The 19389-nt window shown below is 29.8% G+C and overlaps 2 protein-coding genes and 1 pseudogene across 2 annotated transcripts; all 3 read left to right on the top strand.

Annotated features, from left to right (window-relative positions):
• Positions 1 to 1290: 1290 nt before the first annotated feature.
• LOC111685372 (integral membrane protein 2B) lies at positions 1291 to 3199 on the top strand. The gene is made up of 2 exons (XM_046956536.1): positions 1291 to 2028; positions 2096 to 3199. Exons 1-2 carry the CDS (start codon positions 1434 to 1436, stop codon positions 2224 to 2226), a joined length of 726 nt encoding a protein of 241 aa, XP_046812492.1. The 5' UTR covers positions 1291 to 1433; the 3' UTR covers positions 2227 to 3199.
• A 1670-nt stretch (positions 3200 to 4869) lies between these two features.
• Positions 4870 to 7497, top strand: LOC111685376 (RCC1-like G exchanging factor-like protein). Its single transcript, XM_023447635.2, has 2 exons — positions 4870 to 5095; positions 5157 to 7497. Exons 1-2 carry the CDS (start codon positions 4996 to 4998, stop codon positions 6422 to 6424), a joined length of 1368 nt encoding a protein of 455 aa, XP_023303403.2. The 5' UTR covers positions 4870 to 4995; the 3' UTR covers positions 6425 to 7497.
• A 2787-nt stretch (positions 7498 to 10284) lies between these two features.
• Positions 10285 to 18650, top strand: LOC124419098 (annotated as a pseudogene).
• The last annotated feature ends 739 nt before the right edge of the window (positions 18651 to 19389 follow it).

Raw genomic sequence — 19389 nt, 5'->3', positions numbered from 1 at the left:
ATGAATAGTAAATATTCATTTTTATTTAATTCCGATTAGTTTTTATAATAAAAATTTGTCATAAACGATTGTTGAACCCCTCAATTGTAAGCTTAGGATTTTATTGTTATTAATGCTATTGTAACTTTATTCAAAGCAAAGTTTATCAATGTAACTTTGTGTTTTTTTTTAAATAGCTTTTATTATTTTATATTTGTTTTCTTTTTTTTTTTTTGTTCGCATTTAGCTTTTTTTATGCAATTATAAAGTAATGTGTCATTAATAAAGCTTTTCTTTTATACGAAATTGTTGCTAATAACAGAACAGAGCTATTTTTAATTTTTCTATTTTAGAATTTTAATTTAATGTGGTCTTTGTAAATCTCTGATAAAATGAAAAATTAAGGCCCTTATTCAATAAATTGAGTATTTTATTTTAATGAATGGATATCACGCAAAATACGCTGTAAACAACTTTTAAGTTGATAAGAAATTATTTCAAAATATAAACAACATTGACTAATATTATTTTTTTTAATACAAACTCATTAAAATACACTTCTTTTAAGACTAATTAAACATTTAATTAATTCAACGATTCTTCTCCTTATTGACTCAATTAAATGTTGATTTTTATTTATCCTTTTGTTTAAAACAATCAATTGAAGCCAATTATGTAAATCACTGATTTATTTTACTGCTGTAAACAATGTTATATATATATTTAAATATATACATAATACATATGCAACGGCTAGCTAGAGCTATTAGTTTATATTGATTTTCCGGCAAAAATATCCATGTCATCGAACAAAGCTCATTTAGTTATTGAGTTCATAAATGATTTGTTGTTGTTTATAGCATGTGTACGAGGGACGTTGACTTGTTGTTGTGTTTGAGATCATTATGTGGTTACAATTTTAAATAGAAACTGTTAAAAATAAATGTGCAACTTGATGCTTTTATCATTGCAAATATGTCAAATACAATGAAATGAGAAGTTTATTTTAAGTTTATTGAATACTTTTTTCTAAATCTATCTATCTATCTATCTATCTATCTATCTATCTATCTATCTATCTATCTGTCTATTTGTCTGTCTGTCTATCTATCTATCTATCTATCTATCTATCTATCTATCTATCTATCTATCTATCTATCTATCTATCTATCTATCTATCTATCTATCTATCTATTTGTCTGTCTATCTATCTATCTATCTATCTATCTATCTATCTATCTATCTATCTATCTATCTATCTATCTATCTATCTATCTATCTATCTATGGGGTAAAAAAACTAAATTAATTTCTATTTTCCTTTCATAGCCAAAAGCTTATCTCCCCCATAATGGTGGTGATGTTGAATCTGTACACTACACCCATCCACCAGCCTTCAATTGCATCAAAAATGGTTTAACTATATTACTCATCTTCATAACCATTCTATTGGGTATGTTCGGTGGCTATTTCATTTATCGCTCCTTCGGCGCCACAGATAATCCAACCAAATTTCATTATCGTACAATTTGTGATGTTCCCTATGAGTTGACTAGCAATCTAACGATGCCACGTTTCTATCAACAACCCGATGAATTCGATTTAAATTTCAATTGGTTATTGCCACGTTTAACGGGCAAAAGTTTCGATAGTAATCTTAATAATGACGATGATTTCTTCCGCGAAGAAATCGAAATGGATATAAGTGACGATGAGAGTTATACAAAAATCGATGTACCTGATTTTAAAGATGGCCGTCATGGACGTTTTATGCATGATTTTAAAGAGAATCAATCGGCTATTATTGATACCACAGCTAATCGTTGTTTCATAATGCCATTGGATCGTAATACCACTTTGCCGCCCAAAAGTTTTATCGATTTAATGGAGAAAATGAGCTCGGGTTATTATAATATTGATACCGATCGCGTTAGACGTAACATGAGAGTGGTTATGCCGCCAATAAGCGATTTAACACTAATATCGGAACGTATTGCCAATGAGTGCTATGACATGAAGGTGTATATGTTGGAAAATTATGTATCAGGAGGTAAGTTTTGAAAATGATTATATATAAATGAAAATGATTATATATATATTTGTGTTTTTAATTACAGTATTTAAACGTGATGCCAAACCCTTAGCTGATCAGGGTAAATTTGCCGAATATTCGGGCAAAGGTATTGTTGAATTTGATATTGTTAATATTGGCGAAATCGAAGAGTATGAAAGACAACATTTAAAATAAAATTTCGAATCTTTAAGTTCTGATTAATATAATATAAATATATTAAATTACAAAAAAGAAAACAACAGAACATAAACAAAACCAAACTTGATTTGTAAACTAAATGAAGCAAATGATCTCGCCTGTAGCGAGTATCTTTTTCAAAACTTTTTTTTTTAGTAGTGTGTAGTTTTTTTGATTGTATAATCATCATACTGTATTATCTGCTAAATTTAAATTGAAATATAAAACATAATTATTAATAGAGAAATAAATGCTACTAAAAAGGAAACGAAAACTATGATTAAATTTAGCAATAATAAGAAAAAAACAAAATGAAACCTTAAATTGGATTAAAGGATTTTTTTTTTAAAGATAATGTTGTTGTGGTTTTTAAAAAATAAGAAATATAACATTATGAATATAATTTTTTTAAAAGGTGCAAATTAATACTGTAAACACTTATAATTGTATAAAATTCAAAATTTTAAACATGGCAATATTTTCATAATTTAAACACACATTCCCTTTCTATAAGCTTAAACAACATAATTTTCCCCTAAAAAAAATTAAAATACATATTTTTAAAGCAATGAAAACATACCTACAGGTACCTTTATTAAAATAAATTTTATTTTAAAAAAATCATGTTAAATAATAAACATTTTAATATTTTTTTTTTATAAATTTCTTACAATTTGTTTGATAATCTAACATTAATTATTATAATTTAATTTTTCTTTCAAAAAAAAATTTTAAATAATTTTTAAAAATAAAGCAAAAAACACGTTTGTAAAGATCCAGACATTATGTGTCGTTTACTCACATCAAATAAAAACAAAATTTACAAACATACATATAAAACAAAATCTGAATTTTATTAAGTGTTATATCTCAAAGAATAATTTATCTAATGTGTATAATGTTTAACTGAAAAATAAAAAAATAGACCTAAGAATATAAATAAAAAATAAATACATTACAATGTAAATTAGTTTTTTCAATTTAATTATTTCTGAAAGGGAATGGATGAGATGGAAATTTTATTTAATACCTATCAAATGATATACAGTAGTTAATAATGTGTCAAAGTTGATTTATAAATGTTTGACTTTGTAGCTACAATGAGAGGGTTAACTTAGGGCGGGTTTCTAACTACTCAGTTAAACTAGGCTTAACTTGCTGTTACATTAAACTCGGAACAAATTTAGGCGGACTTTAACCGATGAATGTGTTTTTCATAGGGTTCTATAGTTGAAACGAAAAGTCGACTTTTTGCATTTTATGAAAAGTCGACTTTTCGACTTTTTGTATTTTATGAAAAGTCGACATTTCGACTTTTTGCATTTTATGAAAAGTCGACTTTCGACTTTTTGTATTTAGTTAAAAGTCGATTTTTCAACTTTTTTCATTTAATTAAAAGTCGATTTTTCGACTTTTAATATTTTATGAAAAGTCGACTTTCGACTTTTTGTATTTAGTTAAAAGTCGATTTTTCAACTTTTTTCATTTAATTAAAAGTCGATTTTTCGACTTTTAATATTTTATAAATAGTCGACTTTTCGACTTTTCGACTATTTTCGACTTTTGACTTTTTTCGACTTTTTCCGACCAGAGTTAAAAATTTATAAAGTTGCCAGAAGCGTAAATTTATAATGTTGCCATTTAACATTATATTATTATTATTATTTATTATTAATAAAAATATTTTATTTATATTTTTTCTATTTGTTGCAATTTTTTGAGTTTTTTCGACTTCTTTCTATTTTCGACTTTTTCCGACTTTTCGACTTTTTTCGACTATTTTCGACTTTTTCGACTATTTTCGACTTTTTCCGACTTCTCTACTTTTTTCGACTTTCCGACTTTTCGACTTTTATTTAAAAAGTCGACTTTTCGACTTTTTTCATAGATGATAGTCGAGTTATCGACCTTTTTGGAACAAAATAGTCGACTTCGACTTTTCGACTTTTTTCGACAAAAAGTCGATTGTTCGATTATTCGAAAGTCGATTTATAGAACCCTAGTTTTTCAGTTTTGGATTTAAGTTTAATTAAATTTGTTAGTATTGCCAATTTTTCACTCAAAAACATAAACAATGAACAGCTGTTTTTTTTTTTTGCAAATAATACTTTTGTAAATTTTGGAAAAATGTTAAATAAACATTTAAAACAATAAAAATAAAACAAAACATATTAGAAAATTGCTGTTAGATTAAACTCGTAACAAATTTAGTCGGACTTTAACCGATGATCGTGTTTTTCAGTTTTGGATTTAAATCCAACTAACTTTGTTAGTATTGCCAACTTTTCACTCAAAAACATAAACAATGAACAGCTGTTTTTTTGCAAATAATACTTTTGTAAAAGTGTTTTCATTTTTTTGGAAAAATGTTAAATAAACATTTAATAATAAATAAAACAAAACAAAACAGAAAATTACAATTTACTTAATATATAAAGTTTTGGTTCTTCCGAAATTATTGTGTTATTGTGTAATTTTTGATCAAACGAAATTTAAACATTTTTCGATATTTTATTTTAATTTTATTCCACTGTCTTTTCTAGTAATATTTCTATGCCACCACTAACAAACGATAATTCTAACTTCAAACGATAACACTAACATTACCAAACTGTCATCTCTAATATAAACAGCTGTGTTTACAATATGCTTAACGACGACAACAACAAAACAATCGAAACATGTTTTGCTGTTACCAAACATTAGTTTTAATTTAATTAGTTTAGTTTTATAAAGTAAAAACAAAATAAAATATTAACAAAAAAAATGTTGGCAAATTTGAATAAAACTAAAAATTTACTTTATCGCACCTATACAACAAAAGCGAAAAGAAGTTTACTGAAACAGGATCAAACTAAAATAAAAGGTAACTTATAAATTTGCTTGAGATGCTATAAAGGATACCAATAATTTTGCAATTTTCTCAGTTATTGAAACAAAACCTTCAAATCCTCATAAGGAACGTGTATACTCTTGGGGCTACCAGGAGACGGGTGCCTTAGGGATACAAACCAGTGTTAAAAAGGCCCAAGAACGCTACACTAGCATGGTGCATCATCCCACTCGCATGCAGTTCTCGGTGAATAATGAAGTTATTGATGTAACGGCTGGCTATGGCTTTTCTGCCTTTGCGGTCAAGCGTTCAGATGGTGAAACATTATTTGGTGCCGGTTTAAATACCGATTCACAATTAGGCTTACAAGTGAAAGGCACTCGCAATGATCCCAGAAATTTAGATGTTATCATTTATCCCACGGCCATAAAATTACCCCGCATAGAGGGGGAGACAGACGAAGATATGTTAGTAAAATGCATGTCTGCAGGAAGAGCTCATTTAGTGGTGGTTACCAAAAATGGCACCATTTTTACCATGGGCAATAATGCCTATGGACAGTGTTGTCGTGAGATAATAGAAGATGAAGCCTATAAGGGAAGCTCCTTAATATATCGTCTATCACAGAAGGATATTTGTGGCGAGGAAGATGAAATTATAGATGTGGTATGTGGACAGGACCACACCATGTTTTTAACACAAAATGGGCGTGTTTATACCTGTGGCTGGGGAGCAGATGGTCAAACGGGTCAAGGACATTATGAGACGTCAGGACGAATATCACAGGCTTTGGGTGATATTTCCAAAGAACATATAGTTAAATTGGCCTGCTCTTCGGATTGTGTTTTAGCCCTTAATGACAAAGGCGAAGTGTTTGGTTGGGGCAATTCTGAATATGGCCAATTGGATGACTCTGAAAATGCAGTTACACAAATAAACACCCCACAATATCTGAAACTAACTCAAGGTATAGGTAAACTAAAAGACATAGCTGCCGGTGGCTCCTTTTGTATGGTCCTCAACGAGGAGGGTCTAGTATATACTTGGGGTTTTGGTATTTTAGGCTTTGGTCCCTATGTAGAGCAAACATCTAAGCCACAACATTTGCTGCCACCGCTCTTTGGCCGCAATGATTTCAGCGACAAGACCTATGTGACCTCAATTGGTTGTGGTGTCTTCCATATGGGTGCTATTAATTCCGACGGTGATCTTTTTATGTGGGGTAAAAATCGTTTTGGACATTTGGGCTTGGGCCATAAACAAGATCAATTTTTCCCGCTGAAGACGGCTGTTAATGGAAAGGTGACAAAAGTGGCGTTTGGTGTTGATCATACATTGGCCATGTGCAAACCGTTTATGTAAAAAACTTTAATGTTTAGTTTAATTTATGTATTTGTTATAGATTAAGATATAAAATGTATTTAGTACATAAAAATATAAATTACTGTAAAACGAATGGAAACAAATTCCATCTAAATTCTTCGTTAGCCCTTTTAGAGCGGGTTTTTGAGTTGGCAATCAAATGTAAATTAATAATCAGATTAGTTAATCTCAAAATAAATTTAATCTGATGTAAATCCCCTTTGATGTTGTTGCCACACAAACCAGAAAATATCACTGTTTGTTATCAAAAAAATGCATGTTTTATAAAAAAGAAGAAGACTACTCTAAGAAGGGATTTTAGAGTTGACAATCAAATGCCAAATAATAATCAGATTAGTTAATCTAAAAAAAATTAATTCTGATGTTAATCCTCTTTGATGTTTTTGTGTACAAGATTAAACTTCGCAGTATTGAAATAAAGAACAGAAGAAATCGTCACTGTTTTCTATCAAAACAATGAAGAAGAAGACAATTGAAAATGTAATATTAAAATTAATGAAAACTTAAATTTAAAACAAAAAAATCTCACAACAGTTAAAGAATAAGTGTTGCCACTTCCAATAATTTAATATTTTATATTTATTTCATTATATTTAATTTCATTTTATTATTTGCAAATATATAAATGTGTCCTAATCAGATAAACAATTCCGATTTTAAATATATTTGCTTTCAAAATCCATCTTTTCAATCTCTGGCAATACGTTTTTATTAAAAATCGTTGAAAAATTACGGCTAACGGGCGATTTTAAGCCGCGGCTGACATTTTTAATTGTCAGCCGTCGTTAATAATATTTGTCGGCGCAGATCTCTGCGATACCAACTAAAAAGACATAGAAAACGACAAAAAGAGAAAGACAGATGCAAAAGAAATTGAACGAATAAAGGTGTCTGAGTGATTCGCGTATTGGAAAAACTTCAGAAAAATTATAAAATATTAAAAAAAGTGTAAAAAATATACAGAAAAACTTTAATACTAAAGCCAAATTTTATTTGTTAAGAATAAGTGAAAATAATTTAACTAAAGAAGAACTATTTATTGTGCAATTGGATAAAATAGTCTGTCTGTCTCTAGGAAAAAAAAGTGAGTCAAAGAAGGAAGAAAAGTTTTGCAAGTGAAATTTTCTTAAGAAAAAAAGAAATAAATTAAAGCAAATATTAAATAAAATGCTTTACTAAACAAATAACAAAAGTTGCTAGTGTTTAAGTGTTAAAAAATAAAAAAATTCTTTTAAAGAATTTGTGAAAAAAAGTGAGAATTAAAAGTTTTTTCTAATGCATTTTTCAGAAGTATTGGCGTCATCATTTTAAGAATTTTTTGAAACTCACTGTAGAGACTGTGAAATCAATAATAATAATAAAAAAAAACTTAAACAATATTGAATTTTCTGGATAAGTTGTAAAAAATAAAACAAAAAATTGCAAACAGTTTAAAAACCAATTATACGAAGAAAATCTTAGAAAAAAATCAGTTTAAAGCCTTTTTTGTTCATAATGCATTAAAGGGGCTGGGGCTGCTTTTTTCCAACAACGACAACGACGAAGAAAAAAAAACGCATTTTCATCGTAGTTTTGTCTCCGGTAGGTACACACACAAAATATCCGACCACATATATCCAGTCATTTTTTTATCCCCATATTTATTGTATCTTGCATATATATATTCACATTTTCAAAATTTCATAGAGTTCGCTGAGAAATATTAACAAAGTTCGTTTGTTCATTCGTTCATTTGCTCGTTCGTCGTAAAATTCCTTGTGCTCCTGTTTTTGTGTACTCTTTTTGTAAATTTTTTTTAAATGCTCTGCTCCCTGTAACTTGGTTAAAAAACAAGGAAGATAGATTTGTTTTTATTTTTGCATTTTACTCTCTAGCATATTGTAAAAAACAACAACAATAACATGAGCAGCAGCAGCAACAACAATAAACTCGTTAAAAACACCACCCCAAAAATGTTTTGTACAACAAGCATGTTATCGTCCCAAAAAAAAAAAAAACAGCAATTTCACCTTTTTTGTATAAATATCCTGTATTTCTATTTTTCATATTCACCTCTTCATTATGGAAATCACCTTTCATTTCCATATGTCAACCACTTATTATTATTGTTGTTCATATTTGGTTACTATTTGTATTGTTACTGTTGTTGTTGTTGTTATTTTACTCTCTATTTAAATCTCTTATTGTTTTTGTTAAATAGTATCTATAAGGAAACCGGCATATTATTTCGCTTTACCGTTACACCGGTTTTATCTTATTAGTATCCGCTTTTACAACATATTTCTCTTTCTCTCTCACTCTGTCTGTCTTTAACCCCCCTCCACTAGCAAACAACCCATCGACCAACCGACCTCTTTTTGTTAACACCCCATTCTTGAATTTTCTTTTCTTTTCAACCACCTTTTTTTAATGTTCTGTTTGTTGTTTTTTGTTTGTTGCTGCTGCTGTTGTTGTTATTGTTTTGATTTGCGTTTCGTTCTTATTCATTTTTTGTATTTTTGCATTATCGTTGTTGTTTGTTATTGTAAACACTTTTCTGTTTGTTAATGAGAGAAGAAAAACTAATAGAAATCTTCAAGCAATCAGTCAGTGTTGATTAGAGTGATTAGTTTGTTTATTTCTTTTTAGTTAAATTTGTTTGTTTTACATATTTGTTAAACTATTTAGTTAAAGTGTAATATTTACAAATATATTTTGAATATAATTCAAATATTTTTATTACTTGCAATGAGAAAACTCTTTTAACTTGAAGTTTTTGCGAGAAAAATTCGATTATTTTGGAACTTTTAAAATAAACTATAATATTTAAAAGAATGAATTCTATTCCAAATTTAAAATTCGAAAGAAAGCAAATTCATTACTTTTCATAATCTTGTTCTAGATGTTAATAAACAACAAAGACTACCCAAAACTGGAAAAATAACTCCATATACATATAAATTTATAAACAAAAGCACAACCGGAGCAACAATAGACTAAATAAACTTACAATTTGACCATACATATGCTAAAACAACATTTAAACAAACATAAGCCAAAAACAAATACATATGCAATCCTCATCATCCTCCTCATCAGCATTAGTATCAGCAACATCAACATTCTCCTGCTTAACTTTCTCATCCTCTATCAATAGTCTATCCATCATCAAACATCATCATTGTTGGTTGGTATGTTGTGGTACTCTGTGTGAAAAGTTGATTTAAAAAAAACATTGTTTTTCTTTGTTGTAAAATTGTTTGTTGTTGCCGAGTGGATTTTTGTAAAGTAATCGTTTTCGTTTTATTTTGTTTTAAATTTTCCTGGATTTTTTTGTTGTTGTTTATGGTTAGTATGAGTTTTAAAAAGGGCTCTGGGTCCTTCTATATGTTTCTATACTTATGTATAATTGTATATTCTGGATTGTTTGTATAAGTGAGTACATATTGGTCATATGTTTTTTGTTGCTGTTGCATAAATGGGAATAACTAAAACCCAATTGGAAATTATTAAACATTAAGAAATGTTAAATATTTTTAGGGCAATATTTTGGCCTTCGGTAGGTTAGTGATTAGTGTTCTAGTCTGGTAGACCTAAGGTATTGGGTTTGATTCACACCAGTAGCAATTATTAAGGAGCGCATAATAGGCCCGATAGAAGCATAAGTGTTTGTTCGAATTTGATCCCATAACTAAGGCAACATTTAAAGTTTTAAATTGTTATTCTAACTATAAAATATTTTAGGGTTAAAATACAACTCTGAAAAAGTTTTGAAACTTTGATCTAACTCGCTGTTAATCGATTTATGTATATTTTGACTCTTTTTCTTTCATCTCTAAAGGTTTTGACCTGTCATTAAAATGACAGATGTTGCTGTTATCGGTGAAAGAGTAGATAACGTAGGAAGTTTGACAGCTTAGTTTTGAAGTTTTGAATTCGCTTGATGAGTTCTCTTTGGTGTTACATGAGCTACCTTCAACATACAGGAAACTTTTTGTATTTCCTGAACGAAATAGAATGGAATTATTGCCGTTTTATCATATAAAATTACTTTCAACCGGACCAACAAATCTTAGGGCCTCCTAAGATTTGTTGGTCCTATAAAATGAAGAACTAGAGTAATTCTATACATCATAAACGTATAATTCGGTGTTATTACAATACTAGGGAAATTTGTCTTATCAACAACTCTAGACTATGTCTTTCTGCATCATTAAATCTGGTAGCCCATAGGGGTATTTTCGGGGTGTAAGCAGTAGTTGTGGTTTAAACCAACCTTGTGGGAGGAGATGTGTCGTTTAAATGAGAAGTGATACAGGTATCTTATACAATAGATGCCATTGAAATTTGCTTCCTTTGTCATAGTATATTCAGCGTCTACTCTGTTCATACCAGAACTCTGTCTGTAAGAACTTATTTGGTGGATTTGTATTTCGACCTACAGTCAGGGCTTAGATAGTTCAAGTACTTGAGGAAAGCCTTGTAAGAAGAGAAGAATAACAAAACAAGTTTTAGAGTAAGAGAAGCGCGAGAGAAATGAAAGACATTCTTTCTCTTAGAATCCTACTTTGTGTTGCTGATCAGCACTTGTCGGAGACCTGGTCCAAACTAGGAAACGTTTGTTTGGGAGATTTCTTCTTAATTCTTTTTATACCCTACACCACTATAGTGGGGAGGGTATTATACGTTTGTGCTGATGTTTGTAACATACAAAAATATTGGTCCAATACCCACCTTAAAGTATACCGATCGATTCAGAATCATTTTTTGAGTCGATTAAGACATGTCCGTCCGTCTGTCCGGCTGGCTGGCTGGCTGTCCATGTAAACCTTGTGCGCAAGGTACAGGCCGCAATTTTCAAGATAATTTGATGAAATTTGGATCAAGCATGTTTTTTTGGCACAAGGACGAAGCCTATTGAAAATGGTTGAAATCGGTCCATTATTTCACCTAGCCCCCATACAACCGTACCTCCCGATTTGAACTTTTTATGTTATAATTACGTCAAATATTCTGCTATCTCTCTAAAAATTGGCACAAATAAGTTTTATATAAGTGTAAATGATACTGCAGATTTTCGTAAGGATCGGCCTATATTTGACCCTAGCCCCCATACAAACCCCCCTTCAAAAAATGACTTAAACGTCTAAAATTGACTTGTAACCATTTGTATCGCAATGAAACTCAACAAAACTAACTGTTATTTAGAAATATATCCTTTTCCCAAATTAACCGAGGATCGGCCCATATTTGACCTATATAAAGCCTCATTTAGAAATTTTAGTTTTTTATCAATAAATGGCTTAAATATTTTGGAATTATGGTAATATTCAACAGTTTCTTTACAAAAAATAAAAATTTTATAAAAGTAAAAATTGTAAAAATATACTCATGGTGTAGGGTATCATATGGTCGGCCATGCCCGACTATACTTTCCTACTTGTTTGAAGTTTCCGTAATGTCTACACATAGAAACTTTTGTTTCAGAAATTACGTATTAATTTCATTGATTTGTTGTTGTACGAGTGAGAAGATGTTTCCCGGCACGGGAAACTCCGTACCGCGAGAGAGATTAATGATATTCTTTCTCTCTCATGCAAAATCAAAAGTTTCCCAAAAAAAGTTTCATAGTGTGAACCGGCAGTAGTAAGCTTGCCCAAAGATTTTAAAAAACCAACACTTAATGTTCCTAGAACTAGTGGAAACCCTCTTATATAGTAATCGGAAAAGGTATAATCGTCAGATTTCAAAAACTCAGTTTTTTAGATATGATGTGTTCCAGAGTTTAATTATCCTCTTCATACGCTATATATTCATATGTAAAGGATACGATTACCATGCGTGCTTCGCAAAATTATTTTAAAATTATAAATTTACAAATTTTCTGACGGCATTAATTAAAAATATAATATAATTTTTGAGTGTATATCATCAAATTTGTTTATGTTGTTTTGTGTATAATATATATGTATGTATATTTTTAAAATGCACAGTTTATTTTCGTAGATTTGTTTGTATTTATATTTTTGTTTTTTTGCTTTTTGTATTTTTTGTTTATACAAAATTATATGCCGGCAAGTTGTTGTCGAGATCCAATTGGAAAAATTGCACGTTTTTGTTGGTATAGAAAGGACATTTCTGCAGAGAGCATAAACCTAAAAAAGGGTGGTTGTTTTAAAGGATAAAAGAATGACACGAGTAGGCCAGGTCGGACAGAAAGACAGACAAACAAACATATAGGCAGCAGGTATAGTTTTAAGTTTGTATTATTTTGCACATAAAACTACAGTAGAACTGACGACAACTAAAATAACAACAACTAGTGGTGAAATTCTATACCTATAAGGGGTGTGATATGGTGAAAATAAAATTGGATGAACAAAAAAAAAAAAATAACTCAGTAATTGCCAAAGGCCAAGTGAATGAAATTATTTGGAAATTTACTCAAATTAAGGGTAAAGTTTTCAATAATACAAAAAAACATTTAAAAGGGTTTAATGGTTTGATTTAAAACAATTTAGTAAAATAAAAGTTTAAAATTGGTTTTTATTAGTTTGAAATTCAAAGAATCAATAAAATTTCTTAAACAAAAGCTCCGTTAGTTCTTTTAAAATAACTTTAATTAAATAACATTTTGTTCATTATTTCCTGCATACAAAACGCTAAATAGAGTTTAAACTATTTTACATATTTTATTTCTTTCTTTTTTTTGACGGCATATAAAAAAAGATAAAAAACTAAATTGTATATTTATAATTTAATGGCTCATAAATTTATTATTATTGTTGTGGCATTCATTAATTCCACTTCAACTCCCTAGGTCTCTTTGCATTTTATTCTACTTTTTGCAAACTTAATTTCTTTTATTCTCTCTTTCTCTCCTATATTGTAGAAAACTAATTCTTTGAATAGAAATTACTTTTTTTAGAAGACAAATCAGACTTGGATAATTTAAATTTTAAAATAGTTCTAACTTAATACTTGTTGTATACTATAAACTAGACTATAGACTAGACTATAAACTAGACTTTAGACTAGACTTCTAGACTAGACTATAGACTAGACTATAGACTAGACTATAGACTAGACTATAGACTAGACTATAGACTAGACTATAGACTAGACTATAGACTAGACTATAGACTAGAAATTTTGTTTTATAACTGATTGTTTATCTTTCGTACACAGGCGAAATCAATGAAATTGTTAAAACTGGTCTATGGGTGGGTGATTGCTTCATTTACACCAATTCAGTGAATCGCATTAACTACTATGTGGGTGGTGAAATTGTTACCATTTCTCATTTGGATCGCACTATGTATTTGTTGGGCTATGTACCCAAAGACAATCGCCTTTATATGGGTGACAAGGAACTCAATGTCATTTCCTTTTCGCTACAACTATCGGTATTGGAATATCAAACTGCTGTTATGCGTCGTGATTTTGAAAGGGCTGATTTAGTTTTGCCTACTATACCAAAGGAACATCGTACACGGGTGGCTCATTTCTTGGAGAAACAAGGTTTCAAGTCGCAAGCTTTGCAAGTATCTACCGATCCAGATCATAAAACTGAACTAGAACTGAACTAGAACTGAACTAGAACTGAACTAGAACTGAAGTAGAACTGAACTAGAACCGAACTAGAACTGAACTAGAACTGAACTAGAACTGAACTGTAACTGAACTAGAACTGAACTAGAACTAGAACCGAACTAAAACTGAAATAGAAATAAACTAGAATTGAACTAGAACTGAACTAGAAATAAACTAGAAGTAAACTAGAAATAAACTAGAAGTGAACTAAAACTTAACTAGAACTGAACTAAAACTGAACTAGAACTGAACTTAAACTAAACTAGAATCGACATTTTTTAATTAAACAAAATATCGAATTTATGCTGTTTATAGTAAAAATGTAGAAGTCGTTGCAATTTGTGTTCTTATTTTATGATTAACGAAAATAAACACTTGGCAATAAGTTTGATATCAACAATATCGATTTCACAATAAAAAATTTCTTTAAAAAAATACGCAATTAACAAAAGAAATTTCTGCTTACATATGCAACTACATACATAAAAAATACAAATGTACAGTAAAATGAAACCAAAAATGATAAAATATTAAATAAAATAAGTATGAAACTAAAGACGGTCGAGATAGATTAAGGAGCACAGTACCCTCATTAAAGGTACAATGTTGAAAATAGAAACTTTAAGGTATTTTAGTAGGTATTTCATATAAAAGAAAAGTCATAATAACCTTCTTACTAACATAGTCCTTGCATTGGGAATAAAAATCAACAGGATAATTACTTCTAAATAAAAGATGGGTCATGGTTACAAAACGCCCAAAGGACCATAAAATAAAAGTAAACAAACAAAATAAATAATATTGTACATATTTATGTACAATATAAGTATATAGGTATGTAATATTAAAATAACAAATATTATATATGTATATATGAATGTTTTACATATATACATATGAATGTGAATATACATGTAAGAGAATATTACATGACGCAGTAAATGACAGCTATGTATGAAAAGAAAGGAAAAACTATATATTGAATCAAAAAGGGAAAAATCAATAAATGCACTTGACTAAACCCGACACAAGGATACAGAATATAATAAAAAATACTGAAAAAGCACGAAATAAAACAAGTCCGTTCAATGTTGCTCTACTACTGATGAAATCAGCCAAATTTTTTTTACATATTAACTCAATTATATAGCATTGTACACAAGGACAAAAGATGTCAAGGAATTTTCAATATAATTGTTTTGAAATGTTACGTTTCCTTTTACATATATTTTTTTGTACTTACCCCCAATAAAGATTTCTCCAAATGATCTTTTCCAAAGCCACCCAGACCCAAGGGCAAAGGTAATTTGAAAGCCTTTTCTATAGAGGGTTTCGTTATAATTGTCATTTTCGCTATTGGTTTTGTATTATTTGTTAAAAAATATAAAGTATTTTTTTTTTTTACAAAATCACTCGATATTATTCATAAACTAGAAATATATAATAGAAAGAAATGTAAAATTATTTTTTTCTACTTTTGATGTATTTAGCAAAGATACAGTTATTTTGTCAATTCTTTTTTGTTTATTATATTTATTATACTTTATTATTTATTTGAGTTTTTTTTTTATTTTTTTGCTTTACTTTCTATATTTCTTAGTTCTTTTCTGTTCAAGCTCTGAATAAATTTTGCTACAAGATTTTTTTATAAGAAAATAGTAAACACAAATTACTGTATATTAGTTGGGGTCTGTGAAAAAAATATATAATATATATATGGGAGCAGCATTGTCAACTTTATAATTTCAAAAAGCACTAAACTTAAGAAAAAACGCTTAATTTGTAAAATAAGCCTAAAATATACATTTATTTGGATTTTAACGGATGATTGTGTGTTTCAGTTATGGATTTAAGTTCAGTTAACTTTGTTAGTACATATTGTTAACCTTTCACTTAAAACATAAACAATGAACAGCTGTTTTTTGCAGTGTATTATTACATTTGTAATAGGGTTCTATAGTTGAAACGAAAAGTCGACTTTTCGACTTTTTGCATTTTATGAAAAGTCGACTTTTCGACTTTTTGCATTTTATAAAAAGTCGACATTTCGACTTTTTGCATTTTTTGAAAAGTCGACTTTTCGACTTTCGACTTTTTGCATTTAGTTAAAAGTCGATTTTTCGTCTTTTCGGCTTTTTTCATTTAATTAAAAGTCGATTTTTCGACTTTTTCCGACTTTTCGACTTTTCTTGACTTTTTCCGACTTTTCGACTTTCCGACTTTTCGACTTTCCGACTTTTTTCGACTATTTTCGACTTTCCGACTTTTTTTGACTTTTTCCGACCAGAGTTAAAAATTTATAAAGTTGCCAGAAGCGTAAATTTATAATGTTGCCATTTAACATTATATTATTATTATTATTTATTATTATTATTAACAAAAAAAATTTATTTATATTTTTTTCTATTTGTTGCAATTTTTTGAGTTTTTTCGACTTGTTTCTATTTTCGACTATTTTCGACTTTTTCCGAATTTTTCGACTTTACCCGACTTTTTCGAATCATGTCGACTTTTCCGACTTTTCGACTGTTTTCGACTTTTATTTACAAAGTCGACTTTTTTCATAGACGATAGTCGAGTTATCGACTTTTTTGGAACAAAATAGTCGACTTCGACTTTTCGACTTTTTTCGACAAAAAGTCCATTGTTCGAAAATCGATTTATAGAACCCTAATTTGTAAAATTAATAATTTTGGAAAAATATTAAATAAACATTTAAAACAATAATAAATAAAACAAATCAAATCAGAGAATTGCAATTCTTTATAAAATATTAAGTTTTGGTTCTTCCGAAATCATTGATTTTGTTAATTGTATTTTCTAACTTAAGTTTAATTGGCCAATAACACTCAGTTAAACTAAGATAATCAAAACATATATTAAACTAGGTTTAAACAAAAAATGTAGATTATCTTTATCTGTAAAACCCGCCCTTAGAAACGAATTTATCATTTTTAAAAATAAAAATTTAAAACAGTGCTAAAAGCACTAAATTGACAATGTTGTAATGTAGAGATAAAAAACACATAAAATTTGCAAAAGAATAATAAAATAAAGAGAGAAAGAGAAAAAAGTGGAAACAAGAAAAGAGTGTAAACAAAACATAGAGTTGTATTAGATCAATCTAGTTGGAACAAAAGGCGACTTTTTAAACAAAAATTATGTTAAGACGACTTTTTTTAAATAACGACTATTTGTTACGCACATAAAGAAAACAACCCGACGAAAAATAAAACAAACCGTAACAGCTGTTTTATCAAAATAAACATTTTTTTTGGTGTGGTGAGTTATTTTTGTTTACAAATATGTGGTTCCAAGTGTGTCAATGAACACTTTGATGTCAAACAGGTTATCAAAACCGATGTAGAGGCTGCAATTAATGGCAAACAATGGCCCTTGTCCACTTATGGGCCTTTCAAGGATAAACCTTCTATGCCCAATTTCATAGAGGATCAATCATTCGAAGAAGTACGCATGTTGTGTTACGAGGCTAAACAAAAAATTTCTTTGATCAATTCCATCAACAATTTAACAAAGAAGCTTTGGAGGCCAGTAATAAAATGAAGGCTCTGCTGCAAATGACACCAGAAATTATTGATGTTGCTATTAGTGTATATGATATGGCATCGGATACAAGTTGCAGTGGTGCTACAGCGGGAAAGACAAGTAATAGTAGTACCAACAATCCATTTGGCATGACAAATGCTGCTAGCACAAACGCTGGTTCTATATTTGCTAAATCTAATACAAATACCAGCAATAACTTATTTGGCAATAGTGGGGGATTTGCAGCCACTAATCAATCCACAAACAACTTATTTGGTAACACTTCCGTTTTCCAACACAGCAACACAACCGCAGCAGCAAAACTCAATATTTGGTCAAGCATCTAAACCTGCTAATTCCATATTTGGAGGAGGCACTAACACTAATGCGCAGCAAAAAACTTCAATATTTGGACAACAACAGGCTCAGACAAATATTTCGCTACCACCGGCCAGCAGCAGCAACAGACATCAACTGGAATATTTGGACAGCAAAATCAATTTGCACCACAACAAAATCAACCAAATGCCAATTTTTTAGACAAGCAGCACAGCCACCTCAAGGTCTATTTGCCCAAGCTGCTCAAAACATGGCACCGCAACAGCCCCAACAACAGCAAGGATTATTCGCCCAGGCAGCACAACAAACAATGGGTCAAGCTGCAGCACCCGGACAAGGTCTATTTGCACAAGCAGCCCAACAATCACAAAACATATTTGGACAAGCCATGCAGCAGCAGCAACAACAACAGCAGACAAACACAAATATCTTTCAACAGAATCAAGCAAACCCAAATATATTTCAACAAACTCAACAAAATGCGGTACCACAGCAACAAGTTGCGCCGTCTCAACCACCATCTGGCCTCTTTCAACAGGCTGCACTACAGACATCAAATAATGTCAGTTCAACTTTATACAGTCGCTTAGAAGATTTAACTCCCGACGAAATAGAAGCTTTTAAAGCTGATTATTTTCTACCGGGAAAAATACCATTTAATCCACCACCTAGAGAATTAATTCATTAAAATGAAATCATTTATGAAATAAAATATTTCTGCTAATAAAATGTTTATTTAAAAAGTGTATTAACTAAAAATGAGTTTTAAAAAGAAATAGCAAATGTTCCACAACTTAGACCTGGTCCTCACTTTTGTTGGGAAACTCTTTCTTAATTCTCTTTTGAAGTTTCCTTAATGTCCATTCAAAGAAACTGTTGTACGAATGAGAAGAATAACAAAACAAGTTTGTGAGTACGGGAAACTCCGTACTCCGTAAGAGAGAGTTGAATGATATTCTTTCTCACGCAAAATCAAAAGTTTCCCAAAAAAGAAAAAAGTTTCCTAGCGTACCGGCAGTAACAAATTGTAAGTTGTATATTGTAAAATAAAATTGTAACCTTTTATTGTCTAGACTCTAAATTTGAATATATGTAGGTTAGATAACTAGGAAACATACTATAAACTGTAGACTAGACTACAAGTATGAAAGAAGTATGTATAATCGGGCATTTCCGAGCATATGACCAGTGAATATGTTAAAAACGATCAGTGGGTATAGGACAAATATTTTTGGGTGTTACAAACATCAGCACAAACACATGATACCCTCCCCACTATAGTGGTGTAGGGTATTACTAGAATATAGACTAGACTATAAATAAGACTAGATCAGACTATGGACTATAATATAGTCTATACTAAACTATAAACTAGACTATAGACCAGACTTTAGACTCGAGTATATCGATCATACTATGGAGGAGATAATAGAATATAAACTGAAATATAGATTATACTATGGACACATATTTGTAAACAAAAATAA

This window comes from Lucilia cuprina, chromosome 2 (genome assembly GCF_022045245.1).
Source record: "Lucilia cuprina isolate Lc7/37 chromosome 2, ASM2204524v1, whole genome shotgun sequence".
Taxonomy (NCBI): domain Eukaryota; kingdom Metazoa; phylum Arthropoda; class Insecta; order Diptera; family Calliphoridae; genus Lucilia; species Lucilia cuprina.
The sequence above is the reverse complement of the archived record's forward strand: the minus strand, read 5'-3'. Positions and strand labels throughout refer to the sequence as shown.

Bases quoted from the DNA above. Each gene is read 5' to 3' on its own strand.
- LOC111685376 (XM_023447635.2), top strand. From the start codon at position 4,996: ATGTTGGCAAATTTGAATAAAACTAAAAATTTACTTTATCGCACCTAT. The intron at 5,096-5,156 runs GTAACTTATAAA...CAATTTTCTCAG, and splicing joins GGATCAAACTAAAATAAAAG to TTATTGAAACAAAACCTTCA.
- LOC111685372 (XM_046956536.1), top strand. From the start codon at position 1,434: ATGTTCGGTGGCTATTTCATTTATCGCTCCTTCGGCGCCACAGATAAT. The intron at 2,029-2,095 runs GTAAGTTTTGAA...TTTTAATTACAG, and splicing joins GGAAAATTATGTATCAGGAG to TATTTAAACGTGATGCCAAA.